Consider the following 23454-nt stretch of genomic DNA (forward strand, 5'->3'; position numbering starts at 1 on the left):
TATAATTTTAATTATTCAAGCAACTCTATAAATTCAACCCCACAGGCCACAGCAACAACAACGAATCACAAATCCAAATCTAATAGTAAAATTGTTCTATTTTTTTTTTTAAGAAAATAGTAATTGTAAGGGGATAAGATGGCGAAGGTGGTACCTCAACTCAACCTTGTACTCATCATGGTTATGCTTGGTTCAGGTATATTGCCTTTATGTTCCATGTTTGTCAATTACCCAAATAACAAAGTTTTTATTGACCATTTTTTTGGTGGTTAATCAGCAATCGTCACCAAAGCAATCATTCAAGGACGTGACTCAAATGGTAAGTTTAAAATCATTTTATCTTCGTATTATACCAATAATACTCGACCTATTATAAGGTCCAATTTTGATAAAAACAATGAGGCTCTAATTAAATAGATTGAATAAGACATTTTCATAGGGTTCGAAACCCATTACTGTTATGGAAATCAGATTTGTGGTTAGAGAGATGCTGAAATGCCTCTATGAGTTTTTCTGGCTCCAGAATAAGAGGATAACCGTGTCTTACTATCAGTTGTTTTATTTTAAAAGAAAAAAAAAAAAAAAAAAAAAAAGAACATTCTCAGATCACTTAACATTTTCGTATTAAAATTTCTCAAAAACATGACGTTTTTATGACCATCAACTCCAACTTGGTATAGATAATTTTGTAGGCTCCGAAAACCCCAAATTAAAAATCGAAGCGAACAAGTTTGGGAATTTAAAATATTTATCGAAACCGAACTGTAATGTTTGATTTCTTGAAATTTAGTAAAATCGGAAAAAATTTAGTATTTCGAGTCGGTTCGGCAAAAACATATCGAAAAGAAGGAAGGAGAAATTGCAGGAGTATTCAAAGTGCTTCAAATTGCAAGAGGATTCAAATCTTAGAAACAACCAACAACTGCAAACAAAAAACAACAGCAACCATCAAAGTCATAACCCTTAAATTCAGCCAATTCTCTAGTAATTTACCCCAAATTCTATAACTCATCGCCAATTTGAAATTAAAATACTTAATTTTAGAATTTCACAATTCGTAATTAGACTTATTTTGAAGGAGGGAGACAAGCAGGATGGACTGGTGGTGTCTGGCCACTGTTTAGAATGAGAGGGAGAGAGACGACCGACAAAGTGGTCGTGGTGGCTTGGTTCGAGATTGCGAAAATGGTATGGGCTCAAGATTTTCGCGATTTGCAATTGAGAGCGACGTTTGGTGTGGGTGGCAACGTTTAGACAGGCAGAGAAGAAAGTAAGGAAAGATCGAGCAAGGGTGTCAGGGTTGAGAGAGAGAGAGAGAGGGAGTGAGATTCTGAGGTCAGGTTGAGAGAAAGTTGAGTTTAAACGAACGGTTGAGATTCAATCTCAAACAAATCCAACGGCTAATATTAATTCAATTAAATATTAAATTGTATTAAAAACTATATGAGTTCGGTTCGAGATTACTGAACAAATGTTTAATGAAAATCTAAATCATAGCGAAACTTTCGGTTTTAATTTTTGGTTTTCCGTATAGTTCGTTTTCAAGTAGTTCGGTTTTGGGTTCAATAATTTTCGGTTCTGGTTCAGATGTTTTGAGAATTTTATTTAGCCCTATAATTTTGTAGAATTTATTGCTTTATTGTTGTTGTCGTTGATGTTGTTTTTTTTTCATGTAAAATTGGCATTGGTGCAGGTAATATGGTGACAACGACAGTTGAGAATGGGTGCAAAAAAGTGTTGTACGATGTGTATTGCAGCAAACCAGGACATGACAAGAAATGCACTAAGAAATGTTTGGAGATAGATTCCCAAAGCAATTCATACTGCGACCTACTAGTACCAGGCCAGACCAAGCATAAATATTTTTGTATATGTATCTTGCCTTGCTAGATGCTTTTTTGCTCCATTTTGGTTGTCTATCCTTTGAATAAATAAAAAGTGTCAGTAGGGATTGATATGGAACATCCTATACCCCATGTTCACACTCAAAACGGCTTGGTAGAAGCTTTCATAAAACACCTTCAATTGATAGCTCGGACTTTAGTTATGAGAACTAAACTGCCGGTATCTGCTTAGGGCCATGCAATATTACATGTAACTATGCTGGTCCGCCTGAGGCCCACCGTTACCTAACCACGTTCACCGTTATAGTTGGCTACTAGATACGAGCCTGGCGTCTCGCATTTACAGGTGTTTAGGTGCATCAATTATTTGTCAATAGCACCGCCACTACGTACCAAAATGGGTCCTCAGAGAAAAATGGGAATCTATGTCGGTTATGATTTGCCATCAATTGTTCGCTATTTAGAACCTTTGACAGGAGATCTCTTTACTGCACATTTTGTGGATTGTCACTTTGATGGGACAGTCTTCCTACCGTTAGGGGGAGATAAGCATGCTAACGTTCCTGGAGAACACTGCAAATTATCGTGGTATGCTCCCACTATGTCTCATTTAGATCCCGTGCGATGAATTATAAATCTACAGAGCATTGCTCAAAGTATGCCGGATCCTTTTAATGATCTAGCAAAGGTGATAAGATCACATATACCCGCTGCAAGGATAGATGTACCCCTCGTTCTTTGACCCTAAAGTGTGGCAGACCCCTTAGTTTAAAGGATTCACAACACCGGAAGAGGTTATTCTAGATTACGGTGATGCTTTAGATGAAACATATCGGCCTCCCGAGAATCGTGAGATTTTGGTGAACTACACAGTATTATATGAGGTTTGGAATCAAAATGAGATGATTGTCGACGATGCATTTGCGTACTCAGTAGCTATTGACATTATCCTTAGCGATGACATTGAACCACGTTCCGTCAATGAATGTCGACGTAGAACAAATTGGTCAAACTAAAAACAAGCAATCCTGGTCAAACTCGATTCGCTTATGAAACGTAAGGTGTTTGGACCTATTGTTCCTACACCACCACGCTTGAAGCTCGTTGGCTACAAGTGGGTTTTCGTGAGAAAACGTAATGAGAAGAATGAAATAGTATGATACAAAGCATGTCTCGTGGCGCAAGGCTTTTCTTAACGCACTGGGATTGATTACAAGGAGACGAATTCCTTCGTAATGGATGTTATAACGTTCCGCTACCTTATCAGTTTGGTAGTTTCCGAAATACTGAATATGCAACTTATGGATGTGGTAACCGCATATCTCTATGGGGATCTAGATACGGAAATTTACATAAAAGATCCAGAAAGACTTCCATTGACTAGCTCACATAGTTCTAGACCACGGAACACTCTCTCAATTAGGTTGAGGAGGTTACTCTACGGATTGAAACAATCCGGGCGGATGTGGTATTACCGTCTGAGCGAATATTTGACAAGTCAGGGTAATGTGAACAATGAATTATGCCCACATGTTTTCATTAAGAAGTCACATTCCAGATTTGCAATCGTTGCAGTTTATGTCGATGACAGAACCTAATCGGGACTCCCACAGAGCTTGAGGAAATTGCTATGCACTTAAAATCGGAATTTGAGATGAAGGATCTTGGGAAAACTCGATACTGCCTCGAGCTGGAGATCGAGCATTGTTTGGATAGAATCCTAGTACATCAATCGAACTACACCCAGAAGGTGTTACAATGTTTTAATAAGGATAAAACGAAGCCTTCGAGTACACCCATGGTCGTTCGGACTCTAGATGCTAAACGCGATCCCTTCTTTCCAAATGAGGATAAGGAATAGGTTTTGGAACCCGAAGTTCCTTACATAAGTGTATGTCACGCCCCAAGCCAAGGATTAATGTAAACCTTGGTTCAAAACATGAATCATAGCTTAATTATAATCTTAACTACTATAATTAAGAATGTGACTTGAAATAAAAGCATGTATAACTCACTTGGAATAAAATTCAAATTTAACTAAACAACATATTATTGAAAGTTTCAGCCAAAATTACAACTTATGAACTACTCAAGAGTTCACATAAAAGTAGTTCTTTATTCAAACAAGAGAGCAAAAACCAACAAGCTCATCTTTTTATTTCTTTATACATAGTTACACAATAGACAGCAAGCAAACCTTTAGGTTTCTAGTTCTGTACTTGCAAAATTTTGTTAGGGTGAGCTTAAAAAGTTCAGTAAGGACATATCTACTAAAATAATAAGGTATAATTAACATAGCAGAATTAAAACCATGATCAGAATGATGCGTAAGAATGCAATGCAAATGCCTTAACTATACTTGTTAATCCACATAACTAAACACCTAGACCTTGTACGTCCCATTCCGTACTTATACCACTTAATTCCGAGTTTTTAAATATATGAACTAACCCCCATCCCTAAACATCCCCGAACTCCCCTTTTTGTTAGTCATCTTGCCTAAACTCTTCGTCTCCAGCCCCGAATTACCCTTAAAGAATCTGTGCACTGTGGGCTCGCCTGAGACCTGGTAACTACTAAAAGTTTGGCTCAACTACACAAAAACTAATAGTCACCACCTTAAATTTCCAAAGTTCTTTTTGACAATCCCACTTTGCTCCCATATCATGGATCTAAATTTCATTTCGAACATTTATACTCAAATAACCATCAAAAACAGTATTCATATTCAAGTTGAATTCAATATGTATATCAAACTTGTATGTATACTTAAGTAAGAAATAATTAAATTAATACATATAGAAGGTTTCCCGTAACCCCTACCTTGAATTTGATTAATTTTGTTCCTCTGAAGAACCTAATCGGAACACAAAAATACAATCAAAAGTATAAACACAAGTAACACATATTAGAAACCAAACTAAGTGTTCACTCACAAAATTGATATTATCTATGGAAAGTATATAAATTATGGAATCTTATAACTCAAATAATGTTACTCAAATAAACTAAAGAAGACTAGAAAGGAATCTGGAAAAGAAATTAGGTGTGGTAAAAACAGTACTTTGCATCTCCACAAAACCCAAATACTTCCAGGTAGTCCAGAAATCGTGTATACAAAACCCAAATATAACATGATTCAAAATTAACAAGAAATTAACCTTTTGAACCAAACCCTTGATCAAGAAATTTGATCTACACATCCAATCCGAATGACCCAACTCTAATTTAAGTTCAGATTGTTCATTGAACAGTAGAAAACCCTAAATAAAACTAAGAGAACTCCAAATACATCTCATGGCAGTTTAAATTCAACTAAGGACATTAAATTTGAAAAATCTAAATAATCAAGGAACAAGAAATTTACCCTTCAAATCTTTGAATCCTTCCTTCAAATTCACGTTCCTATCTCTTAATTTCTCTGCACCCTTTTCTATTTCTGATGTTTTCCGACTTCTCTGCAACCCCTTTTATAGTTTCTCTAATCCTACTTAATCCTATCAGAGCCATGATGAAAACCTAGCTTCCTAGGCCATCCACCTCCTGCTTATAGACCTCCGTGTCTCTTCTCAGTTCATCCTCTGCCGTACACACTCCTTAGTGCAATAGGAGATGAGCAACTCTCTATAACACACTCCTTTGATCAATCAAATCTCAACCTATCACAAGATTTCCTAACCTCTATCCTATTTGAGTATGAAGAAAGAAGATTTTTTTTCTTCCTAGAGCTGTGGAAGAGCCACCTCTTCCCTGCTTTCTTGTTTCCATCACAAAGAAAGGAAGAACGTGAAAGAACGTTCTTTTCCTTTCTTTTGTAAATATATATATATATATATATATATATATATTAAATACTACTTCATTACTATACCAAAAAAAAAAAATCCTTATTTGTACCCTAAAACAATTATAACAATAACAATAATAAGAAATCTAATAAATAAAAAGTATAGTATTAAAAGCTATTAAACAAATAAAAACTAAGTAGACTAAAATTTTGTATAAAAGCAATTATAATCACACTTCACTCTTAATTAAACGAGGGATATTACAATCTACCCTCCTTAAAAGAAATTTTGTCCTTGAAATTTAAACTTACCCGAGACAATGAAAAGTTCTAGATATTTCGTACACATTTCCTTCTCTAACTCCCATGTAGCTTCCTCTACATTGTCATGTTGCCATAAAACTTTGACAAATGGAATAGTTTTTGTGTGTAGCACTTGCGTTTTGTGATCTTGTATTTGAATCGGCTTATCCTCAAATGATAGTTGTTCATCCATTGTGAGTTCTCCCCAGTCGATTACATGAGATGGATCTGGTTCATACTTTCTAAGCATAGAGACATGGAACACATTATGTATGCTTGAAAGTTGAGGAGGTAGTGCTAATTTTTAAGTGACTTCGCTTATTCTTTCCAATATTTCAAATGGTCGAATAAACTGTGGTGATAATTTTCCAGTCTTTCCAAACCTTTTGATCCCTTTTCTTGGTGATACCTTAAGAAATACATTATCTCCAACATCAAACTTTAAGGGCTTTGTCCTTTTATCTGCATAAGTTTTTTGTCGACTTTGAGCTGTTAAGAGACGTTGTCTGATGACGTTGATCTTGTCAGTAGTCTCTTGTACATAATCGGTTCTTATCAACGCAGTTCCCCCTACATTTGTCCAACATAAAGGCGATTGGCAAGGTCTTCCATACAAAGCTTCATACGGTGCCATTTGAATGCTTGATTGATAACTATTATTGTAAGCGAACTCTGCTAATGATAAATGATCTTCCCAACTTCCGCCAAAGTCTAAAATGCATGCTCTCAACATGTCCTCCAAAATTTGAATAGTTCTTTCCGACTGCCCATCTGTTTGTGGATGAAAAGCATTACATAAATTGAGCTTTGTTCCGAAAGCTTTTTGTAAACTTCCCTATAATTGAGAAGTAAATTTAGAATCTCTATATGACACAATCGAAATAGGAATTCCATGTAATTTTACTATCTCTTGAACATAAAGTTTCCCAAGAACTTTTGTAGAATAAGTGGTTTTAATTGGTAAGAAATGTGCTGACTTGGTCAGACAATCCATAATAACCCATATCGCATCTCATTGTTTTAGAGATTTTGGTAAACCTGTAACAAAATCCATAGTTACATGATCCCATTTCCACTTTGCTATGGGTAACGATTGTAGTGGGCCTGATGGTTTCTAATGTTCGGCTTTTACTTGCTGACAAGTGAGACATTTTGCAACAAAACCCACTACATCAGTTTTCATACCGTTCGACCAAAATTGACGTAAAAGATCTTGATACACCTTGGTTCCTTCAAGATGAATTGTGTAGGATGAATAGTGACCTTCCCGGAGAACGTCATTTCTAAGATCAAAAAATTTGGTACGTACAATCTATTCAAATACTTCAATCCACCGTCTGCATGTAGTTTCCATCCTTCAATTGTTTCTCCAGTTGAATTTTTGTTCAAATGGATTGAGATAGAGAATCAGTTTGTTGCGCATCACTAATCATTCCAACTAAAGATGGGTGGGTAACTAAATTACATAAATATGCACAACCTTCTTGTATTCCCACATGCAACTCAAAATTATAAAGGCATTCTATCATCTTTGACTTTTGATAATACAAATTAGCCACAAATCCTTGGGGTTTTCTACTTAAGGCGTCTGCTACAACATTAGCCTTTCTTGGATGGTAATGTAAACCAAAGTCATAATCTTCTAAATATTCCATCCACCGTTGTTGCCTTAGATTTAACTCTTTCTGTGTGAATAAGTATTTCAAACTTTTATGATCATAATAGAATTCAAATTGTTCCCCGTACAAGTAATGTCTCCACGTCTTCAGTGCATGAACAATGGCTGCCAATTCAAGGTCATGTGTCAGACAATTTTTTTCATGTGGTTTTAGTTAACAAGAAGCATAAGCAACAACTCTGTTTGATTGCATCAAAACACATCCTAGTCCATGTAATGACGCATCCGTGTAAACTATATAGCCAACTCCTGTTTCAGAAATGATTAACATAGGAGCAGTTGTCAATCGAACTTTTAACTCTCGAAGTGATTCTTCACACTCATCAGTCCAAACAAATTTAACTTCTTTTTGTGTCAACTTGGTCATTGGAACAGCTAATCAAGAAAAATCTTTAATAAATCTTCTATAATAACCAACCAAACCTAGAAAACTTCATATCTCATGAAATTTTTTTGGTTGATTCCAATTTAACACTGCTTCCACCTTTGAGTTGTCCACTGCGATGCCTTTATTTGAAATAACGTGTCCTAACATTGTTACTTCAGTTAACCAGAAATTATGTTCTCTTAATGTCTGTAAAACCATTGACAAGTGTTCTTCATGCTCCTCCTTAGACTTGGAATAGATAAGAATGTCATCAATGAAGACAATAACAAATTGGTCCAAATATGGTTGGAAAACTCAATTCATTAAGTCCATGAATGTTGTTAGAGCATTTGTTAATCCAAATGGCATGACCAAAAATTCATAATGTCCATATCAAGTTCTGAAAGTAGTCTTTGGTATATCTTCCGCCTTTACTCTAAGTTGGTGATAACCAAAACAAGATCAATCTTCGAAAAATATCTAGCACCTCTCAGTCGATCAAATAAATCATCAATCCTAGGCAAAGGGTACTTATTCTTTATCCTGATTCTATTTAGTAAACGATAATCGATACACAACCTAAGGGTTAAATCACTCTTCTTTACAAATAAGGCAGGAGTACCCCAAGGTGATGTACTAGGCTGAATAAAACCTTTCTCTTGAAGCTCTTGAAGTTGCTTTTTAAGTTCCTTCAATTCCACTGGTGCCACACGGTATGGAGGTATAAAAATAGGTGATGTTCCTGGATATGTCTCAATGGAAAATTCTATCTCTAATAAGTGGTAATCCTGGTAAGTCTTCTGGAAATACATCAATGAATCCCTCACCACAAGAATATATTCAATTTTGGATTCACTTATACCTTTTGCAATCATATGTCCAATTTGGCTCAAATAATTCACTTTTCTTTTATCCAAAATCGAATTAGGTTTTGAGACCTTTGTATCACCATAGAAACTAAACTTTTCTCCATTTAGGGTTGTCAAGGTTATCAATTTCTTTCCACAATCAATAATAGCTTCAAATCGCTTAAGCAAATCCATTCCAAATATTACATCATAATCCAACAAGTCCAACAACAACAAATCACAATCCAATTTATGATGTAATAAATCTATTGTGGATGATCTACATACTTGATTTACTTTTACACAACTTCCCCAAGGAGATCTGATCAAAAATGGACGTTTTATAGATTCAGACTTCGACTCTTGAATAGATGCAAATGATGTAGATATAAATGAATTTGTAGCACCAGGGTCGAACAATATTCTAGCTAATAAGTTAAAGATTAGAAATGTACCTTCCACTAATCCTGGATCTTATTCCTCAGCTACTTGACCAATAGCATAAGCTCGACCTTGAGCAAGTTATCCAGGTCTCCTAACACCTGGCAATGCCTTAGGTCTCATTGATGCAAGTTGTCCTTTTAGACGTTGTGCCTGTTGATTAATAGGTCCTCTAAATTGATTCAGTGGAGGTTGGTACGGAACACGATATGTTAGTGGTGGTGCATGGAATTGTGGTTGTGGAATTATAGGTGCTTGGTTCATTTGCAACCTTGGACATTCCCTTTGATAGTGTCCTAATTACCCACAACGAAAGCAAGATCGTCCTCGAGTTTGACCAAAGAGTGTTTGATTTTGTTGAAAGTGAGGTAGAACAAACCTTTGGCGTTTACTATTTTGCCCTGCACCTGGTTTCTTATCCTCCAAAGCTCTTTTAGAACCTAAAATCATCTGTTTTGCCATTAAAGCACGATCAACAATCTCAGCATACCTCTTTAGTTTAAAAAGTTCCACTTTTTCTTTGATCTCTACTCTTAATTCTTCTTCCAACTTTGTTGCTTTAGTAATCTCATCTGGAATCATGTAAGGTGCAAAACGCATTAATTCTTCAAACTTCGACATATATTATGCCACAGTCATTTCATTCTGGCAAAGATTTGAAAACTCTCTGGTCTTCATGACTCTCATAGGCTCAAGGAAATACTTCTCCAAAAATATAACCTCGAATGCTGTCCAAGTTGTAATTTGAAGATCAGGATTAACTAGCACAGATTCCCATCAGTAATAAGCTTGTCCTTCCAAGTAAGTACAAGCAATTGTTACTTTTAGATTTTCCGGAACCCTCTGATCATTCAACTTTCTCTTCATGTGGCGTAACCATTCCTCCACTTGCATTGGGTTTGGGTCACCTTTAAATATTAATGGTCGGGTCTTGCGAAACTCCCCTTGAATCCTCATTATTTGATCACTTTCTGTTTCCTCATGAGGTTCATGGTTATGTTGACTTCTCTCACGAATCATTGATGCCATATCGTGAATAGCTAACAATACTTCCATATTATTGTTCATACCATTATCGCCATGTCATCCTTTTACATCCGCCATTTCTATAACCAAAATTTGAAATAAATCTACCATAATAATATTTAAAATAAAATGCCTAAAAGAATAGAGAACTTAAGGAGAAATAAAACAAGAAGTTTGTAAGTTAAATCATGACCAAGCAAATCAATCAAATAAGAGTAAACCACTTAAAGAAACTTGATCACATTCGCTTACAAAATATAATTTGTAGTAGTACCTTAAGAAATAATAATAAATCAACTAAAAACAATCATTCAAATAGATATTATCATACGTTGAATAAAAGCTACTTCTGTTGGAATGCAATACTATGTTATATAAAACCAATCAATAGTTACTTTCTCTTTTCATACGTGTACAAAAGATATGAAACAAGTCTGATTCACCATCTTTTGTTTTCTTTCCAACAGTAGTTTAATCAACACAGAACCAAGCAAAACAAAAGAATACAATCTCAAAAGTATAAGTCAGATTTTAGATGTAAAAATTAAAATAAACACGCCTAGTATACATTGCTAACCTATTGGTTATAGGTTAACATCAGTAGCACCACATAATTTACAAAGTTTTCCCAAAAGCTTTAAGAAACATGTTTCATAAACTACAAAAATACATCGAAACTTCTGTAACAAACAGCAGTAAAAACGCATCAACACCAATCCTTTAAAGGTTATTACTTTTCCCAACATATATAAGGTTGCACACTAATTAAACCAAAAATCAACCATTCATATCAGCACTTCACTGCAAAATATTTACATCAGTCACTTCCTAAACCTGAACTTAGTCTTCATTTAAATCGAACTCACGTTTAGGAAGTCCAACACTTTCAGAAGGTTCAATAGGGTCCTCTTCATCATCAAACTCAGAATGTATGAAGATAACAGGTGGAGGAGTAAATGATGGTGCAGGAATAAAAGATACATTATCACATAAGTCATTTGGAATTTCTGGTACTCCTTGAGCTGGAACTTGAACAGGAACCTGGGCTAAGTTAACACCTAGCGGAGGCCATATATTTCCACCTAAAGCTGTCACATGGTTCATCACATCACCATGAAGATTTTCACTGGACTCTATCTGGATACGATATTGAGTCTTGATGTTCAGTGACTTCTTTATATGCCTAACTACTTCATGTTATATCTCTGGCCTATAAAACATTTTTCTACGGTTGCTTTCGTATACATCATACACCAACTCCATAAAGGCTTCATTACGAAGGTGGGTATGGTACAGGTCTTCATTATAAGGCTCTAAACCGTTAGGTCCCAGCTTAAATCTGCCCCATGCATCATTTCCATTTGCAGGATGCATCTAAGCATCATCATATAAAGTTAGTAATCAAATAACAAATAAACACATACGGTTAAACAAAACCTAGAACTCTGATACCAAATTGTCACGCCCTAAGCCAAGGATCAACGTAAACCTTGGTTCAAAACGTGAATCACACCTTAATTATAATCTTAACTAATATAATTAAGAATGTGACTTGAAATAAAAGCATGTATAACTCGCTTGGAATAAAATTCAAATTTAACTGAACAACATATTATTGAAGTTTCAGCCAAAATTACAACCTATGAACTACTTAGAGTTCACACAAAAGTAATTCTTTATTCAAACAAAAGAGCAAAAACCAACAAGCTCATCTTTTTATTTCTTTATACATAGTTACACAATAGACAGCAAGCAGACCTTTAGGTTTCTAGTTCTGTACCTGCAAAATTTCGTTAGGGTGAGCTTAAAAAGCTCAGTAGGGACATATACCTTCCTTACTAAAATAATAAAGTATAATTAACATAGCAGAATTAAAACCATGATCAGAATGATGCGTAAGAATGGAATGCAAATGCCTTAACTATACCCGTTAATCCACATAACTAAACACCCAGAACTTATACGTCCCATTCCGTACTTATACCACTTGATCCCAAGTGTTTAAATATATGAACTATCCCCCATCCCTAAACATCCCCAAACTCCCTTTTTTGTTAGTCATCTTGCCTAAACTCTTCGTCTCCAGTCCCGAATTATCCTTGAAGAATCTGTGCACTGTGGGCTCGCCTGAGACCTGGTACCTACTAAGAGTTTGGCTCAACTATACAAAAACTAATAGTCACCACCTTAAATTTCCGAAGTTCTTTCTGGCAATCCCACTTTACTTCCACATCATGGATCTAAATTTCATGTCGAACATATATACTCAAATAACCATCAGAAACAGTATTCATATTCAATTTGAATTCAATATGTATATCAAACTTGTATGTATACTTAAGTAAGAAATAATTAAATTAATACATATAGAAGGTTTCCCATAACCCCCTACCTTGAATTTGATTAATTTTGTTCCTCTAAAGAACCTATTCGGAACTCAAAAATACAACCAAAAGTATAATCACAAGTAACACATATTAGAAACTAAGCTAAGTGTTCAATCACAAAATTGATATTATCTATGGAAAGTATATAAATTCTGGAATCTTATAACTCAAATAATGCTACTCAAATAAACTAAAGAAGACTAGAAAGGAATCTGGAAATGAAATTAGGTGTGGTAAAAATAGTGCTTTGCATCTCCACAAGATTTGCGGAAAAACAGCACTATTGAACCAAGTTTAGACTCCTTTTTGAACATTCAAAACTAAACCAAATCGTATAATATTGAATGGGTTTTGAAGTTTGTGTTTTGTTCTTTAAAAGAATATAAAGTTTGTAGAAAACGGAGCTCTAAATTGGAAGTTATGCCAAAAGAAAATTGGAGTCTTAAAACTGGAAACCCAATTTTCTGCTGCTGTTTGGCAACTCGCGACCCAAATTTAAATAAGGTTTTGATCAACCAAAACTCAACAGAACAGAGTGAAAACAATTGGGTTATGATCATGGACATATGCATTTTCAACACACTAAATGTTTTCTCTAAAGGAGCACACAAAGACCTATACATTAAGAGCAAAATAAGGCTACTCGAAACTTGAGTTTTCTCTGCACAGAAATCAATTTTCTGCATCTTACATAACATTACACTTCCAGTTCATATAACAAAACCCGAAATACTTCCAGGTAGTCCAAAAATCATGTATACAAAACCCAAATATAACATGATTCAAAATTAACAAGAAATTAACCTTTTGAACCAAACCCTTGATCAAGAAATTTGATCTACACACCCAATCCGAATTACCCAACTCTAATTCAAGTTCAGATTGGTTAGCTGAACAGTAGAGAACCCTAAATAAAACTAAGAACTCCAAATAAATCTCATCGCAATTTCAATTCAACGAAAGAAATTAAATTCGAAAAACCTAAATAATCAAGGAACAAGAAATTTACCCTTCAAATCTCTAGATCCTTCCTTCAAAATCACGTTCTCTATCTCTCAATTTCTCTACCGCCTTTTCTATTTATGATGTTTTCCCACTTCTCTGCAACCCCTTTTATAGTTTCTCTAATCGTACTCAATCCTATCAGAGCCATGATGAAAACCTAGCTTCCTAGGCCATCCACCTCCTACTTATAGACCTCCGTGTCTCTTCTCAGTTCATCCTCTGCCGAACACATTCCTTAGTGCAATAGGAGATGAGCAACTCTCTATAACACACTCTTTGATCAATCAAATCTCAACCTATCACAAGACTTCCTAACCTCTATCCTATTTGAGTATGAAGAAAGAAGATTTTTTTCTACCTAAAGCTATGGAAGAGCCACCTCCTCCATGCTTTCTTGTTTCCATTGCACAGAAAGGAAGAACGTGAAAGAACATTCTTTTCCTTTCTTTTGTGTGTGTGTGTGTGTGTATATATATATTAAATACTACTTCATTGCTATACCAAAAAAAATAAACCCTTATTTGTACCCTAAGACAATTATAATAATAACAATAATAAGATATCTAATAAATAAAAAGTATAGTATTAAAAGCTATTAAACAAATAAAAATTAAGTAGACTAAAATTTTGTTTAAAAACAATTATAATCACACTTCACTCTTAATTAAACGAGGGATATTACAGTGCAATAAGGGCTTTATTGTACTTGGCTCAATGCATTAGACCCGACATCTCATTCGTTGTTAATATTTTGGCTTGGTACAGCAATGCGCCCACACGCAGGCACTGGAATGGTGTTAAAAACATTTTCCGCTACCTCAAGGGTACAATAGATTTGAGCTTGTTTTATACCTACGAATCTTCGAGAGGACACGCCGCCCCCTCAGTTCTCAGGTTGATTCTCGCTTTGTTGGTTACGCAGATGCTGGATATCTGTCTGACCTACAGAGGGCTTGTTCTCAAACGGGTTATGTCTTTACCATTAGAGACACCGCTATATCTTGGAGGTCTACCAAGCAAATGCTAGCTGCGACTTTTTTGAACCACGCTGAGATTCTCGCCCTGAATGAAGCATTGCATGAGTGCTTTTGGCTAAGAGCAATTATGGAACATATTCGAAGCACTAGTGGTTTTACTTTTGTCGTTGACCTTCCTACAATGATCTTTAAAGACAATGCAGCATATATCGAGCAGTTAAAGAAAATGATACATCAAGGGAGACAACATCAAGCATATGGCACCGAAGTTCTTTCACTTAGACTAGCAGCAACAGAATCAGAACATTGAAGTCAAGCAAATCCGTTCCCATAATAACCTGGCCGATCTCTTCACCTAATCATTGCCAAAGTCTATTTTTCATAAGCTCGTTCAAGGAATCAGTACGCGTAAATTATTTGAGTTGAATCGCTTGTTGTTCTTTTATTTAGAAGTTATGTCTTACTCAGGGGGAGTATCTGGAAGCATACTCACTTGATCTTAATGTACCATTTTTCTTACGATTATGAGCATTTTTTCCACTGGGTTTTTGCAACCTAACGGGCTTTTAATGAGGCACCCATCCTGGGATGATCATACTCCATTGAGTTCACTACTTTTGTCCCGTTTGACGTTTGTTTTAGACGTTATGCATACTTCTCACTTTTCTCCTTAGTCTATGGGTTTTCCCCATACCTTGGGTTTTACCATAACGAGGTTTTGTGAATTTTACTACAAATGCATATTTTCTTAAATTTGAGTCTCACATTCACCCGTTGTGCCGATAACTTAATCAACTATTCTATCTTCTCTACTGAAGATCTGATGCGATGGTTTGATGATTATTTACACACTCAAGGGGGAGTGTTGCAATCATATTTAGAATAAGAATGTGATTGTGTAAATCCTAGTGGATCTAGGAATATCTCTTATATTCCTATTAGAAGTTGATTACCTATTAAGAGTTGTAATCCTAAAAGGATAAGGTTTTTACCTATCCTATTACTATAAATAAGGGCATAATGGGGTGATACAAATATACCTCACAATTAAATCACTCTCTCTTCTCCCTCAATACTGCCGACCCCTTCTCTCTCTAAACCCTTGGATTAGTTCAATCAAATAGGCCTACAACAAGGTATTTATAAAGTTTTAAGTTAAATTTGATTTAAATAATTTTTTTTTAAATTATTTTAGACATTAGATTTAATTTTGGACCGTTAAATCTTCTTTTTTTTTTTTTTTTTTGTTTAACCTTTAGATTTGATCATAGCCGTTATATTATAAGTAAAAACAAAATAAGGTTTGAAATATGATAGTTTGGTGAATCCAGAATAATTTAAGTCATGCTTAAATCCTAGGGGAATCTAGCCCAGAGCTTATTTTAGCCCAAAGGTTGGAGATGGTTTGTGGGGTTTTAAAGCTTATATTTTAAGTTTTATCCTATGAGTTGGAAATGATCTTAGTGTAGATAATATTTTCTATTAAAAAAATAGTAATTCAACAAAAAAAAAAAGATTAGTTTATGTAGTAAAATAAGCATACGCGTAACCCTACTAGTTGTGCAAATTCCCCAAAATAAAAATATAGAAGTTAATTTGGTTGACAACGTAGAAGCCAAAATCGTAAGCCACACGGCGAAAAGATACAACTAGCTTGCGTGAGGTGTTGAACTTGATCCATTGAATAGTCAAATATTCAAAGAGTCTATTTTTGTTACCAAAAGTGCACAACCGTTACCGTCTGGCTCGCCATCTTTCTCTCTCTCTCTCTGAGAAACACTGAGATTCATCAGTTTCTATGAATTCGATTCCTACAATTCAAGGTATAATTTCTTAACACATACATATAACTTATATGTTGTTATATTTACCGATCATTTATTTTCCTCTTTTTCTTTTGCTTTCGTTATATCTAATTCTGGAATTCGAATTTCATTTAATATCACCAAGAAAAAGTTGGAGTTCATTTTACAGTGTATCATACATAGATATGATTGTTTTGGTTTCTATTTTCTTTATTTATTTATGGTATAAAAAGAATCTCCTATTAATTTTTGTTAAGCAATCATGTTCCTCATATTTCTTGTGCTCTTTAAGTGTGTAAAATTGAATTCAGCGTATTGGGTTTTCTCCAGACTTTTAAATTTTGATTGTTAGCAAGATTACCAGCATGATTTGATTGTTTTCTTGGCAAGCCATGTGAGGAAGGAGCTTGCATCATAAATTTGAGAATTACTTGTATTATGAAGTTTCCTTGTAAATAGACCCAATTTGCATGCATACACACACATATAATACACAAACCCACACCACATCAAACTTCAATGATCCAAACTGCTTAATTTTTAAGTTGCACATTATAGATCATCCTTGCAAAATATTAGTCAATTCGGATATGTTTGAGGCATGATTGTGGTTAAAGAAATAGACAAACACTATGCTATATATATCTATATTTGTTTTGACTTATGGTAGAATTATATTTGGCTTCCCATAAAAATTGTCTTTGATCACTGCAATTTCTTGGTGAAAATCATATTGATTACTCCTCTAATCTCTCTCTCTCTCTCTCTCTATAATTCTTCACTAGGAAGATGATTTTGTCATTTTCCGGAGTTTACGCCTTTCAACAGAGGGATCAGGCTTGCACATTATCAAACACCTGTTGAAACTTTGGGCAGACCTTGTTATGAAAGCTGAAACTTCCAAAGCTGGACCGTTCATTGAGGTGAATTGTAGATTAATATGCTCATGATATCATGAGGTGGAAACCTTGTAGTACAATGCGATGAAAAATTTACTTGAGAGCCTTGCTGTGATCCTGATGAAAGAATTTTTCCGGCTCTTTGCCGGGCATAAAATTGGCTGGAAAAAGATATTTTTTATTGGGGCCATTATGACAGCGGTATGTGTCATGCTGCAAATGTTTATACTTGCTGATCCACTGGACTTGTGGTTCCTCTCTCTGCCCGTTGAGATGCCATCAGATAAACTCTTGAACGGTAGCCTGTGCTTGAACAAGACCTCTACCGAGGCAAGGATCAAGCGGTTGCAAATCTTTCCTCGTGCTCCCATTGTTTCACCACAGCCGTCTATTGAGTTGAATCTTTCAGTGGCAATTCAGCCAGCTGCTCTCTCAGTTCCTCCGCAGAGAAAATCTCCATCTAGAAGGAGAAGAAAAAATGACAGGGGAGATAACATTGCAAGGGTCACACCTCCTCCTCCTCCCCCTCCATATCCAAAGGTGCCTCATCGTTTGCAGGTAATCTCATTCCTTTTTTTTTTCATTGAATCATGATAAAGAAAGATCTTACCAATGATCTTAACATTGTAGAACACATGTTTTAGAAATTCATTTGGTCATTGACACCAAATGAGGCACTTGTGTACGCAAAGAAAGAGATTGAGTATGCCCCAGCAATCACTGAAGATGATCCTGATCTATATGCCCCTATATTTCGGAACGTTTCAGTTTTCACAAGGTAATCTCACAATTTATCACCATCTTACTCCATTATCCCAGTTAATCTTTCATATGTGTGCCTAGTCGGTGTGGTAGATTTTCACATACAAACCTCTAGGCATTGTGGATGATCCTTTAGTCTTTCATGTGGGAAAAATATATTTGTTAGGAGGTCAATTGAGCAAGAGCAATTAAATCACATGGACTTTGGATGGCTTTTGGATTCATTAGTTAAAAGCGTTTATCCATGTTTTTATTTTATTTTTTCCGTCTAAAACTTACACAGTGTTTGATCATGATTGGAAACCATTCTTTCGTGGTGACAAGATTATATATAACAGGAAAGTGCATAACTTCATCAGGAACCTATGCCATAACACTGTTTCTCTCTCTAGAAGCAATAATACTTGTTAAAACTACAATATAAACACGAGAAAATACTTATTGTCATTGTTCTCGTTTACTTTATGTTTCAAAATCATGGCTTTCTATGTCTATGTTCACTCGTATTTATAGATATCTAAGAATAGTTGCCCAGAATGTTGGGCAGAAAACTCAATCTTGGGTTTTCCAGGCTTCATAAAGGCGGAACTTTGGTTAAATTTCAGGAGTTATGAGTTGATGGAACTGATACTTAAAGTTTACATATACCGTGATGGAGAAAGGCCCATTTTTCACAGACCTCATCTCAGAGGAATTTATGCTTCTGAAGGATGGTTCATGAAGCTGATGGAGGAAAACAGGCAGTTTGTCACAAGGGATCCGGAAAAGGCTCACTTATTTTATCTTCCTTACAGTATGCGGCAACTGGCGATGTCACTTTATGTTCCCAATTCACATAATTTGAAACCACTCTCAGTTTTCCTGAGAGAGTATGCAAACATTATTGCTTCAAAGTATCCTTTTTGGAATCGCACACATGGGTCAGATCATTTCCTTGTTGCTTGCCATGACTGGGTATGGTAACTGTTTCTTCCTTTCCACAGAATGCTTTGATGCAGATTAAATTATCTAGGAAGAATAAAAAAAGATCCGTGTTCTTAGCAGTCTTTATTGTATATGTTTCTCCAATTTGTAGAATAGCTGAAAAGGTATGCATGAGATAGAGATGTTTGCTGATCTAAGTTGAAGTTTACTTTTGACAGTAAATATCTATCCAAATTAATATCTCGACTTTAAGTAGCGATGTTAGTGAAGATCAATCAATGAATACAAGTTGACGCCGTACGGATATATTTAACTAAAATTCCTCCATTCTGTTCTGACCTTTTGCAGGGCCCGTACACGTTGACTGCGCATGAAGAACTAACCAAAAATACTATAAAAGCTCTATGCAATGCTGACACCTCTGAAGGAATCTTTGTGGCTGGGAAGGATGTTTCACTGCCAGAAACAACTATCCGGACCCCGAGAAAGCCTCTCAGAAATGTTGGTGGGTTAAGAGTATCCCAGCGCCCACTTCTGGCCTTCTTTGCAGGAAACATGCATGGAAGAGTCCGCCCGACTCTTCTCAAGTACTGGCGGGACAAACATGATGACATGAAAATCTATGGGCCCCTGCCTCTTCGAGTCTCGCGAAAGATGTCATATATCCAGCATATGAAATCAAGCAAATTTTGTATTTGCCCTATGGGATATGAAGTGAACAGCCCTAGGATCATTGAGTCCATCTACTATGAGTGTGTCCCAGTGATCATTGCAGATAATTTCCCCCCTCCCTTGAGTGATGTGATAGATTGGAGTACATTTTCTGTTATTGTGGCCGAGAAGGATATTCCCAAGTTAAGAGAAATTTTAGTGGCTATTCCTATGAGAAGATATCTTACTATGCAAATTAATGTGAAAATGGTGCAGAAGCATTTTCTTTGGAACCCGAGGCCAATCAGATATGATTTGTTCCATATGATTCTGCATTCGATTTGGATTAGCAGGTTGAGTCAGATTCAAATCCCGGAATCCTAGTATAGCGTAAGACTAGTGAAGAGAGAAGTGTAAGACTACTGACCATGATGCAAGTCCAAGAAGTGGCTTGGCTGTTGACTTTATGAAGGACTTCAAATAACATTTGGTGCCTCCAGCCGGGTTTCATTCTTAGTTTCCAAGTTCTTTGAACTGAACCACTGATGAACGTTTTCTGGGAAGACCGGGGTGGATGCCAAGATGAGAACTCATGATGCAGGTATGCCCGAAAATATATGCATCCTTCATTCTGCAAATGATTTGTTTCTTGTTACTATTTTTCTCGTGACTGCTAGCTCCAACACCGGCGTACTCTTCTTCTCTCGCTGTTTTACTGTTTTGGTCCTCGTCTTTTTTTATTTCAATTTTATTTTGTTCGTTCATATCCTTTCATTTTATTTCATTAAACAATAATTCATAGAACATTCTTGTTTCTTCACTATCTTGTATTTTTGGTGCTGATAGTTAACCAGAGTCAAATAAAAGCCGCTGTCTAGCAGTACCACTTTTCTGCTTCTCGTTGCAGTTTCAATCGACAACGATCTTTTTCGAGATTCATTTGATGTTCAATCTGTGACATGACTGCGACCTTAATCAGATACGTACTGCTCTACTAACTTGTTAATACATTGCAGGATAGACGAGAAAGGGAAGGAGTCTGCGTTGTTCTGTGACATTTTGTTGGACCCAGATAAATCTTAATTAGACGCTCCATCATAATAAAATCATTGTGCATTTTACCGTACACAGACGATCCGATATGGTTCACTGTACATCGAAAATTTTCCGTTTTTAGGAATGTAAGTCCATAAGTCGTCAATTTTGAAACAAGCACCATGTGGTCCTTTTTGTTTTCAAGGTAATAATGGGATTTCATTTATAAAAAGACCAAATAGTAGAATACAGTGAGCATGGAAACAGGAGTGGCTCTGGAAAAACCCTGTCCCTGGTAAGCCACTTGGGAAAAAACTTGAGGGAGGATAAAGAGCCACCATTGGTAGAAAAACAAATAAATCAAGAACATAATCATCTAACATCATCCCAAAAAGAAGTAGAAATTCGATGGCTGGATACTTTGATAAATCTTATTAATTCTCTATAGTTACATATGCCGTATTCTACAAAGAAATTAGGAAAATACCCAGAAATAGGACAGTTTCTTAACCTTGGGACAAAAATAGGACATTTAAAATATGCACACGTCATGCACACGCCATGCACAACAATTGGACAGAAATAGGATTTTCTACTTCTTGAAATGACTTAATTGCCCTCGTATATAAATGGGTTATTTTCTTCCATTTTCTGATTTCCCTCTCTCTACTCTCTCTCCCCCTACCTCTCTTCTCTCACTTTCTCCCTCACGCACTCTCTCTACCCTTCTCACTGTGCACACATGGTGCACAGTCCTCCTGACTAACACTGTCCAAATCGAAGCCACCACCAATTTCATCTCGTTCTCACAAGTCCAAAACACTTAACCTTGTCACGAATCTCATCCCTAATCATTGGGATCAAAACTCAAGCAACCACGAGTTTTCCGACAACGCATCAAACAATCAAGGCTTAAGACCACCACCACTGACTTGCATCGACAGTGGGAACAAAGCCCAATCATTAACTGCTGTGCACAAAACCCATTTGTTTTTTGCTCTCTTCCTTCCAATATTTGCAGATTAGGGGGATTAAAGAAGTGATTTTTTTCATATTTGGGGAAGGGAGAATAAACCCATAAGTGGTATGAAGTTGTGATGGGATTCCCTACCTTGTTGGAAGATGTGATGGTGTTTACTAAAACTTGGCAAAAATTTGTGTTTTGTTGGATGAAATTTTCAGGATATGTTCACTGTATGTACACAACATGCATATGATATGCTCACAAATCTAAACCAACCCAAAAACCCATATCTCACAACTCTCTCTTCGAAATAAAAAAAATGACATCATCACATGTGATGTCACCACCATATACACTATATGCACACCACATGCACATCATATGTACATTTCATGCACATGATATGCACAGAACTGGAGATCGAGCAACAAGCTGTCTTTTGTATTAATAAGAAACTTTAACGGCAACCTAATGGTATAGTGGATACAATTAAAATACAATTGTTACGTATATAAGGTTACAGTGGCGGTTTGAAAAGTCTTGTTATGTATATCAATCACCGTTTAATCGTGCATGTAGAAAATATAATACTCGTTGTCGTTATTTCATGGACACGCATGATCCTTAATGTCCTTTAACATGTTTCTTAATTTTTTTTCTTTCGTCGAGGCTCATACTCGCTAAATTTCGGGACACAACATACGTGCATCATAACTAGTGAACATTCTTGTTTCTCATATTAAGATGTAGCCATGCACACTATATGCACACCGGATGCACATTACGGAAAAAATTTCACAAATTTATGCAATTGAACACTTGAACCAGAAGTTGTTCCATCCCAATTTTGCAGCATGTTAAAACTTGAAATTTAATCCACAACCTATAAGCCCCAACATGAAACATAAACCCTAATTTAACTTCTAAGTTTTTGGGTTGGTTCAGATCTGTGAGCATATCATGTCGATGTCGTGTATATACAGTGAGTAAATCTTGAAAAATTCATCCAACAAACACCATCATTTAATGACTAGGCTTTGTTCCCACTGTCGATGTGAGTCCAGTGGTGATGGTCTCGAGCCTCCATTGTTTACTGTGTTACTGGAAAATGGCCAGAAAACTCGTAGTTGCCCAATGATCGGGGATGAGATTCATGACAAGGCTAGGTGTTTTCGACTTGTGAAGATGAGGAAAAAAATTGGTGATGGCTTTGATTTGGATGGTGTTGGTCTGGATGACAGTGCACCATGTGCGCATAGTGAGAAAGGGAGAGAGAGTGTGTGAGGGAGAAAATGAGGAAAGAGAGAGAGAGAGGAAGGGGGAGAGAAATCAGAAAATGGGAGGACATAACCCTTTTATATATGGGTATTTTAGTAATTTCAGTTTTATGCATGGTGTGCATGGTTTGTACATGGCCCATTTGTCTTATTTTTGTCCCAAGATTAAGAAATTGTCCCATTTTGGTGTATTTCCCAAGAGATTATGATTAAATATAAACATCTTATTCCTACAAAAAATAGGACTCGTAGAAAATTTACTAGTTTGTAGTATCGTGATTTTCAAACTTTCAAGAATCAAATGTTTTTCATCCTAGTGTCACACCCCTAAAGTGAGGATTGAGGGACATTTTCATACTTATGTTAGGCTTTCTATCATAACCTACATTAACACGTAACGTGACACCCACGTGGACAATGATTGGGCATCACGTGTTAATCTGGCCCCACATGGACATTAAAATTTTAAAAAGC

At 36.0% G+C, this 23454-nt stretch overlaps 1 protein-coding gene across 5 annotated transcripts; it reads left to right on the plus strand.

Annotated features, from left to right (window-relative positions):
* The first annotated feature begins 16348 nt into the window (after nucleotides 1-16348).
* On the plus strand, nucleotides 16349-20986 carry LOC125475267 (probable glycosyltransferase At5g03795). Of its 5 annotated transcripts, XR_007256676.1 has the most exons (7): nucleotides 16349-16486; nucleotides 17254-17925; nucleotides 18012-18145; nucleotides 18735-19083; nucleotides 19402-20183; nucleotides 20242-20305; nucleotides 20721-20986. XR_007256676.1 is itself a non-coding variant. In XM_048579916.1 (5 exons), the coding sequence occupies exons 2-5, from the start codon at nucleotides 17452-17454 to the stop codon at nucleotides 20086-20088; spliced, it is 1644 nt and encodes a 547-aa protein (XP_048435873.1). In that variant the 5' UTR covers nucleotides 16349-16486; nucleotides 17254-17451; the 3' UTR covers nucleotides 20089-20524. The 5 variants fall into 5 exon arrangements, 1 of the variants encoding a protein (XP_048435873.1); XR_007256675.1 differs by having other exon boundaries at nucleotides 19402-20305; XR_007256677.1 differs by having other exon boundaries at nucleotides 19402-20305; nucleotides 20726-20986.
* Nucleotides 20987-23454: the final 2468 nt, after the last annotated feature.

Source organism: the organism of the source record quoted next, unplaced genomic scaffold (assembly GCF_019419815.1).
Source record: "Pyrus x bretschneideri cultivar Hongxiangsu unplaced genomic scaffold, Pyrus_bretschneideri_v1 Contig14, whole genome shotgun sequence".
NCBI classification, from domain to species: Eukaryota; Viridiplantae; Streptophyta; class Magnoliopsida; order Rosales; family Rosaceae; genus Pyrus; species Pyrus x bretschneideri.